Consider the following 9,273-nt stretch of genomic DNA (forward strand, 5'->3'; position numbering starts at 1 on the left):
TCGCTAATCATTCTCTTGGAGAAACATTTTTTTAAATAAGAGACACACGGTTCTAATACTCCCTCCGTAAAATAATATAAGAGCGTTTAGATCACTTTTAACAAGACGTGCTGATAGTGACCTAATCCTACAGTTCGGGAGGGGACTGTTCCAGCGCTCTGGCCGGTCGACCGGCGCGAGTAGCGCTCGTGCGCCCACCGATTATATGAACCGCCTCGGTCCAGAAGCAGACCAGACAGATCAGCGTGAGCCCTAGCTCCCCCTCCACCCCTACCACCGCCGTCTTGCTGTAGGGCGAGCGTGGCACGTGATACGCGACGCCCAGCTCTGCTCGGCTCCGGGGATGACAGCGGGCGCGTCCCGGCACCTAGGTGCGTCTCTCTCTCTCTATAGCAAAATGGGCTGTGATTGTGGCGGAAAGGATTAGCCCTTTGTGTGGCCGCTGTTTTTGATTCACCAAGACGACGCAAACCCTAATTTGGTCACGGTTTAACCGTCGCCCCTGATGCGATGTGTACACGAGCTGCTCTTTTTGATCAATTCTTCTGCCTTGTATGTTTGTTCCTAATTGGTAGTGTTTCACCAACTCTTTTCTCACACGGCTGAGCTGAACTCACAGGAATGGCTGCTTCCAGTTCCCGATCTGCAGAAGAAACCTCCCAGGCGGCAATTGACGTCCATACGATGAGGCCGCACAATGAGGGAAGAGACTTTGATAGTGGATTTGGCAATCCTGTTTTTTTGGACAGTGGTGTTTATGAAGACAAGGCCCCATTCTCCTTCAAGAGGGCAAATACTACTGTGAATGACATATCTATTTTCTGCATTGATGAGCCTGACGATGCCCCATTATCCTTCACGAGGGCAAGTACCTCTGTGAAGAACAGGCCATCGGTTGTGAATCCTACTATGTTTGACAATGATAATGACAAGGTCACGTTATCCGTCAGGAGGGCAAGCACCTCTGTGAAGAACAAGCCCTCGGATGTGAATCCTGTTATCTTTGGCAATGATGAGGACGAGGTCCCATTATCCTTCAAGAGGGCAAGTACCTCTGGGAAGAACAGGCCCTCGGTTGTGAATCCTGTTATGTTTGGCAATGATGAGGACAAGGTCCCATTATCCTTCAAGAGGGCGAGTACCTCTGGGAAAAACAGGCCCTTGGTTGTGAATCCTGTTATGTTTGGCAATGATGAGGACGAGGTCTCATTATCCTTCAAGAGGGCAAGTACCTCTGGGAAGAACAGGCCCTCGGTTGTGAATCCTGTTATGTTTGGCAATGATGAGGACGAGGTCCCATTATCCTTCAAGAGGGCAAGTACCTCTGGGAAGAATAGGCCCTCGGTTGTGAATCCTGTTATGTTTGGCAATGATGAGGACGAGGTCCCATTATCCTTCAAGAGGGCAAGTACCTCTGGGAAGAACAGACCCTCGGTTGTGAATCCTGTTATGTTTGGCAATGATGAGGACGAGGTCCCATTATCCTTCAAGAGGGCAAGTACCTCTGGGAAGAACATGCCCTTGGTTGTGAATCCTGTTATGTTTGGCAATGATGAGGACGAGGTCCCATTATCCTTCAAGAGGGCAAGTACCTCTGGGAAGAACAGGCCCTTGGTTGTGAATCCTGTTATGTTTGGCAATGATGATGACGAGGTCCCATTATCCTTCAAGAGGGCAAGTACCTCTGGGAAGAACAGGCCCTCGGTTGTGAATCCTGTTATGTTTGGCAATGATGAGGACGAGGTCCCATTATCCTTCAAGAGGGCAAGGGCAAGTACCTCTGGGAAGAACAGGCCCTTGGTTGTGAATCCTGTTATGTTTGGCAATGATGAGGACGAGGTCCCATTATCCTTCAAGATGGCAAGTACCTCCGGGAAAAACAGGCCCTCGATTGTGAATCCTGTTATGTTTGGCAATGATGAGGACGAGGTCCCATTATCCTTCAAGAGGGAAAGTACCTCTGGGAAGAACAGTCCCTCGGTTGTGAATCCTGTTATGTTTGGCAATGATGATGACGAGGTCTCATTATCCTTCAAGAGGGCGAGTACCTCTGTGAAGAACAGGCCCTCGGTTGCGAATCCTGCTATTTTTGGTAATGATGATGACGGGGTCCGATTTTCCTTCTGGGGTGCAAGTACCTTTGTGAAGAACATGCCCTCGGCTGCGAATCCTACTTTATTTGACAATGATGATGACAAGGCCCCATTATCCTTCAGGAGGGCAACTACCTCAGTGAAGAACACACCCTCGGTTGCAAATCCTGTTATTGACAATGATAATGACGAGACCCCAGTACTTTCCTTCAAGCAAAAAAGTGAAGGTCATGCAAAATCAGGGAGTGAAAATGGTGGATCACAAGGCGGAAGACCCAAGAAGAAATATAAGGCACCACATCGATACCAAGCACTGAAGAAACCATGGAACAGAAAGCGTCAAATCAAGGACAACAATACTCAATCTCAAGGTGCATGGAGGCGTTGCATGGCATGGATGATGTATCCGACGAGATCAATGTCCTTGCCTCTGATGTTTTGAAGGATGCATCAAGTCGAGAGTTTTTTCTATGCTATGAATCAAGACCCCGTGGTTTGTGGTTGAAGAAGGAAGTGGCTAAACTTGGCACTCAATTGCCTCCATGTAAGTGATGCTGTCTTTGCCTTCAACTCTATTTCTTCTTGCTAGCCAACGGCTATGTGTGTGTGCTTGACTGAATCTGGATATTAATTTGTACCAATGTATCAGATACCATCTTATATATATGCACAACTTGGTGAAAAATAGAGGTTTTATGAATATGTAGTATATACATGCTTGTTTTATGTGGATGTGCTATGATTAATTTTATTGCATTTCCTTTAACAATTGGAAGTTTCCATCATACGTGCTAGTCCTATTAATTAATTTATCTGTCAGAGTTCTGCTAGGGTATCTGATGAGATCCTTGTGTGATGATAACGTTGTACGGTTTCTAAGTTCAGTTACTGATGAGACATCCAGATTTTCTGTTGTCGGTATTCGTCGAAATATAGTTCCATTTTTTGTAACACATAGGAGAGCAAATATCATGACATCTTCATTTTCAATTGATTTGTGACACGTTCCATTTTAAATATTTTTATAGATGTGCATCAGGGCAATCCTTCCATTATTATTTGATATGACTGTTGAAGTGTTGATGCTGCTCATAACTGTATGGTTTTCCATTCGAAAGTTCCACACACTGGATTCAGAATCTTATTTTCTTCCACACATGTAGTAGTCAAAGTGTGAATCTGACATGCTCCTGTGGATGCCAGCACATGTAGTAGACAATGTAATTTTTCCTTTTTCTCACATTCCTAAGATAAGTAACGCTATTCACTCTTCCCCGAGTTTCATTTTTCCTGATGTGGTGCCAAGGGTCTGGTTTGGTAAAGCGACTGCAATCTGCCAACCTATATATGTTGATGGTGAATGGCAGCTTCCTTCAAATTCTAAGGCCTACAATCGTACAAAACTAGATTTATTAACTTGAGAACTGACACTTGTGCAAAGAAGTTGCATTTATGCTTTTCTTGCTTAACTGAGCTTAATGAGTGTATCATATGTTCATACTGCAGGATAGAGTGCAGGAGCATGCTGTCAATCTCAAGTGCTTTTTGGCTCATGAGTTCAAGTCTTGGTGCGAATGTGGAACTGATTAGAAGATATGTTCTGTAGATTTATCAGCATGGTTATTTTCAACAAAAAAGTGAATTATGTTACTTCTGTTTGTGGATATGATTGCCTGTGGTTTCTGGATATAGTTTGATCTGGAGTATGTGTTCGAATTGCTGCTTTATTGTGTGCTTGGTTCACTAGCTCGCTTCGAAGTTCAGTACTCTGCTTGTATCAGAGATGAACTAGCACCATTCTCTCTATCATCCAAAGTTTTTACCAAGGGAAGAACTAGGCCCGTTCTAGTGAACTAAGTATTCAGCTTAGACTATTCAGTGCTCAGTTGGTACCAGAGATACCAAGCTAGACCAATGGTATGTTCGGTTCAAGTGAGCTATACTACATTCCAACGGAGAACGTCTAATTCACACCCATACTCTCTTTTTGTTTGTTTGCGGGAACACACCCATACACTCTCACTTGCCTCCGCCTCTTAATTTACTTTTTTGTTGGCCCAACATACTCTTAATTTGCCATGGAACGAAAACAAAGTCATGTGCCTAAAACCTATACATAGCTTTCCTGGATGTTCGTGTGGTTGCGAAACCATGATCGCAGCCCACAGTGCCGTCTCCAAGCTTGACTGGGAAGGTATCATCATCTTGGTGGATATATTTCTTCAGGTTGTCCTCTGTGTACTGCACTGAAAGTACTGTTGGGAGAGAAAAGGAGTGAGGGCATGGCAGAACACATTATCATGTCAGCTGTACGTTTAAACATACCAGCAACAATATCAAGCAGCAGATGACATGTTAGATATATGAATTTATCTATTCATCAACTAATTAGTGTGATACTAGAGTAGACAGAGTAGCATTATTATAGGTAGGACATGTTTTGCTAATTTTTCCATCCGTTCACCGTCGATTTTTTTTCTATCCAAGGTGGTACTAAATTCTTATGCCTTCATCTGCTAGAAAAAAGGCTTTTTTTCCAGAATTTCATACTTGAGCCGCACGTTCTGGCCCAGTGAAGCCAGCCCACTTATTTTTCTGTCCACGCAGCTGGAAAAAAATTCAATTTTCCGCAAAGGGCAACAAATAGTTGGAGCTTCGTACAGGACAGCCAATAATGAGCTGGCCCATTTTTCTTTGTTTCTGTGGTTTATTTCTATTTTTATTCTCCTCCCCTATCTCATTTTTTCCTCCAAGTTTATTTTCTTATAGAATTTATTTTGTTGCTATTTGAAAAATGTTCGTAATTAAAAAAAATCAAAATTTAGAAAATGTTCGTAATTCCAAAATTTTGTTGCTATTTGAAAAATATTTGGAACTTGAAAAAAGTTTCCTATTTTTTCAATAATATTTATTGTTTTCCAAAATTGTTCAAGATTTCTAAAAGAAAATGACATTTTAAAAATGCTCCAAATTCAAAAAATATTCTTGTTTTAGTGAAAATTTCACAATTCAAAGTAATTTCGTGTGTAAAAGATACACATTTTCAAAAAATGTTATGAATTTTCAAAACATGTTCCCATTCTAAAAAAATGTCCGCAAATTTGAATAATGTTCATGTTTAAAAGTTGGTGTTTTCAAAAAATGTTTGTGAATTTTAAAAGATGTTCATGTTTCAAATTTTGTTCGCATTTTGCTGAAAGTGTACATAATTTAAAAAAAAACTATTCAGGATTTGAAAATGGTTCATGTTTCCTACAATATTCAGAAACTTCATACCTTAAAATCTCCTGAAAAGTTGATCGAATAATTCACGGGCCTTCTCGCGCGTAACAAAACTCTTAAATGCCCTTGATCAATGAATGGAAAAATAGCAGATTGATTACTTCACATTCGGCGAAACCGAGAAGCTAAATGTTCCTTTTACACATGCACACAGGCTTTTGCTTGCACATATAATTCTCACTAACTTTAAATGCATAGTATTTTTTTCTCGCGTTGCAAGGCATGGGCATATGTGCTAGAATAGATCAAATAAATTAGGGCAAACCTGCATATAGGAAAAACAAGCACATCAACATAGCCAATCGCACCCTCCTATAGCTTTACATATCTTGGGTGTGTGAAACGACCATATTGGGAAAATCTGGTGAAAGAGGGGAGGAGGAATAAACCTGAAGCACCAACCATAACAAACAAGATCACCAGGGGAACAACTAAGCAAAATTTGATTTATAGAATGCAGTGGCATGGTGATGTAGAAATGAGAGCTAGGATATCCACGCCATGCCCCCTCGATATAGTTCAATATTCACTTCCCAGGTCAATCTATAGTGATGAACACTTGAACACATTGTTTAACCTATAAGCTTTTTTCCTTACTTGTCAAGCAGATTTCAAATGTAAAGATGTAAAGATTAAGGAGAAAAACATGGATTAACTAAGTATCAAAAAATAAATGGATTTCACTAAGTTAGTTCATAGCATATGTTATTGCTTAATTATCATCTGCAGTTATTTTAACTAATTACCTTGCTATCTTCAACACCTCATAATAGCTAATGGCTTCTTGAGAGGCCATCTGATACTATATGATCTGAACAAAGAAAGCAAGTCATCTCAGAGTTACCTGCCATGAAGACTAATAAAAGAAGTACTCCCTCTGCCTAATATAAATTGCTAGCTTGTATCATTAGTTCTCATGTCTCGTGATATAACTTGCGTAAGCTTGTATTGCTTACTTGTGCTTGCTTCTATCATTCATTTTCATATTCTGTAAACTTGTATTGCCTACTTGTGATTCTTAGTTTCCTTAAGTGCATAGCTTGTTTAGAATAAGTTGTTGATGCACTTAGTTGAGCTTGTATATTTAGGATTTGTGCTTGAAAAGTATCTGTCTAGGTTATTTTTGCATTAGAATAAAGCCACATCGTAAAAGTTTATAAATTGCGACACCTGAGTACTTTCACCTTCTCAACGCAAGCGTTTGTTACAGAGCATCCTCGGTTTCTGGTGTGGTTTTCTTTTCTTTCAGGTTTTTCTCGTTTGCTCATATTAGAAAAACCAAGGCCACGTTTTACGAGAAACAATCTTGAACTATATTTGAAATGACGAACATTTTTCTAAACTTTCATGAGCTCACAGCAACGGCTCGGTTCTCAAGGCCGCTTGACGAAATCCCGGAGTCTCGATTAGACTGCCTGATGATCGCGCTGAATGTGATTCATGTGAAGGTATTGGCCTCCGATGTAGGTTTCCCCATCAGCGTGTTTGGGAATATGTTGATGAGAGATGACTTGGACTTCAAATGCATCTACCTCTTCCAACGTGATAGAGACAACTGCCAGGTCATCAGCTTACCGGTCAGTACCAGTATTAACGATGTCAAGCTACACATATATATGTACATTGCATGCCTATCATATGGTATCCATTGATGTATACATACATACATACTTACATACATACATACATACATACATACATACATACATACATACATACATACATACATACATACATACATACATACATACATACATTGCCTACATACATCAAGCTATACATACATAAATTGCGGAAAAATACCAATAATTTCTTCATTAACTAGATGATTATATAACCACAAACAGACTCTTCTGAAATTATCCCCTTTTAATCCCGGCCGTGTGTTGCAGGATGAAATGCTAAATTTGATAGGGCCCAATCGAGGACCCGCAGAAGCTGATGTTTTCTATTTTGAGATCAACCTAAAGATCAGGGGCGAAGAACCTACTATGGATATGATTTTCAGCAGGACCTTGGTGTACCAAGATTATCCTCTGGATGCATGGACTAAGAAACAACAAGTTTCAAGTTGGCTGAGTACATTAGAGTTTTCATACAGATCTGTGCACTATGCAGTGGAAGCCACCGTTAGGATCAAAATTTTGAAAGGGCCACGATTCTTGCATGGCAGCCTGATAGCTTCCACCTCTGAAGAGCCTAGTGAGATGGTGCTATATGACAGTGAGCGCTGGGGTGCCAATACCAAGGTTGCTGAGGATGGGTCGGTGAATCTACCTCGTTGTCTAGTAATTCTGCGCGTAGACGAGGATTTATTCCTAAAAGTTTGTGTTTTTGGCCGTCGCCATAGAAGAGCTAAGCCCAAGACCACTGTCCTTACAGTTGAACATTCTGATCGATCATTCGATATAAAACTAGGTTGTTATCATTTACAAGTCACCGTGTCTTGGTCAGGCATTTTGTTGCGCTAGATACATATGTTTGAGTGACAGATAATATGAATTGGAGGGACTAGTATAGTTTTTGTAATTGTGATAAATCATTAATTCGAATAAAACAAAGTTGTTTTTTACCGGTTGAAGTTTCACGAAGAAAAAAATAATACAAAACCATGAAAAACCATCTAATCCATTTTCATGGAGGGGCGACTCGGTTGCGCCTTCCACCACTCCCCCCGCACGACCATGGCAGCGCCGCCGGCCAGATCCTTGCTTACGACTGCTGCTGAGGCTTTGACTGGTACATGCGCAAACCTGCCGTCTTCGACCACGAGGAAGAGTGTAAGATAAATCTTATTATATCCTATCTCTCTCTCTTTCTCTTTTCAAAATTAGTGTTCACGTTCAAATTAAATCTCTTTAAACAGATAGAGGTTTGCACAACATTTTTTTGAGTTGCTTCTCTTGAGCTCACAGCAACGGCTCGGTTCTCAAGGCCGCTTGACGAAATCCCGGAGTCTGACTGCGTGAAGATCACGCTGAATGTGATTCATGTGAAGCTATTGGCCTCCGTTGTAGGTTTCCCGGTCAGCGTGTTTGGGAATGTGTTGTACGCTATTCGAAAGTAACAGAAAAATATTTATCTTTTTTCCCGCGAATACGCAATGCCTTGCGTATCATTCATTGATAGGTAGAAGACTATAGTACAAGAGTACATGAAAGAGCAATGGGAGGGGCGATGAAGTGGGTCATACACAGGGATGGCAACCACGTCAACGCGAGCAGAAGAGACGTGGGTTGCTCAGCCCACCCTACGCCCTAAAAAGCTACGATAGAACATTGGCGAGCCCATTCCCCCCCGCCTTGGCCCAAGCTCTAGCTTCTTCCTTGATGTAGTTGGAGAGGAGAAGCGTGGAAGGTTGCTTTCGTCGAAGATACATCCTTTGCGATGGGTCCAGATGGACCAAACAATGAGAAGGATCATGGATGAGAGTCCCTTCCTTGACGGGGCAGGAGAGTTGTAGCCTGCAGAGTGCCACCACTCCAGGAAGTCATTTGCCGGAGATGGGGGAGGGACGGCAAGGGAGCACCACGTGAGTAAGTCGCACCAGGTCTGCCGGGAGAAGGAGCAGCCGATAAGCAAATCAGGCATGGTTTCAGGCTCCTTGTCGCAAAGGCGACATAGTGGATCATGGGGGAGCCCATGTCTGGCAAGGCGTGCTGCTGTCCAACAGCGGTCCTGGGGGGCCAGCCAGGCGAAGAACTTGATGCGGAGGGGCGCCTAGGACTTCCATGCCATCCTCCACTACGGGGCATGAATTGAACCATGGAACAGTGCAAGGTAGCAGGAGCTGGTGGAGTACACGCTAGACATGGTCCAACGCCATACAAGCATGTCCGGCTCTGAGGATAGGGTAACCTGGCCAAGAAAGCGCCAGAGGTCGATGTACTCCACCATG

The 9,273-nt window shown here is 42.3% G+C and overlaps 1 protein-coding gene and 1 pseudogene across 1 annotated transcript; both read left to right on the forward strand.

The window, feature by feature from the left end:
- Positions 1-621: 621 nt before the first annotated feature.
- Positions 622-2,645, forward strand: LOC147964368 (uncharacterized; annotated as a pseudogene).
- Positions 2,646-6,697: 4,052 nt separating this feature from the next.
- On the forward strand, positions 6,698-7,846 carry LOC147964369 (uncharacterized). The gene is made up of 2 exons (XM_087529946.1): positions 6,698-6,952; positions 7,268-7,846. The coding sequence occupies exons 1-2, from the start codon at positions 6,698-6,700 to the stop codon at positions 7,844-7,846; spliced, it is 834 nt and encodes a 277-aa protein (XP_087386072.1).
- Positions 7,847-9,273: the final 1,427 nt, after the last annotated feature.

The sequence above is a fragment of the Triticum urartu genome, chromosome 6A, assembly GCF_056163025.1.
Source record: "Triticum urartu cultivar PI428250 chromosome 6A, HENAU_Tu73, whole genome shotgun sequence".
Taxonomy (NCBI): Eukaryota; Viridiplantae; Streptophyta; class Magnoliopsida; order Poales; family Poaceae; genus Triticum; species Triticum urartu.

Excerpts from the sequence above, each read along its gene's own strand:
- LOC147964369 (XM_087529946.1), top strand. The coding sequence starts at position 6,698 with ATGACGAACATTTTTCTAAACTTTCATGAGCTCACAGCAACGGCTCGG. Across the intron at positions 6,953-7,267 it reads GCCAGGTCATCAGCTTACCG|GATGAAATGCTAAATTTGAT; the intron begins GTCAGTACCAGT and ends CGTGTGTTGCAG.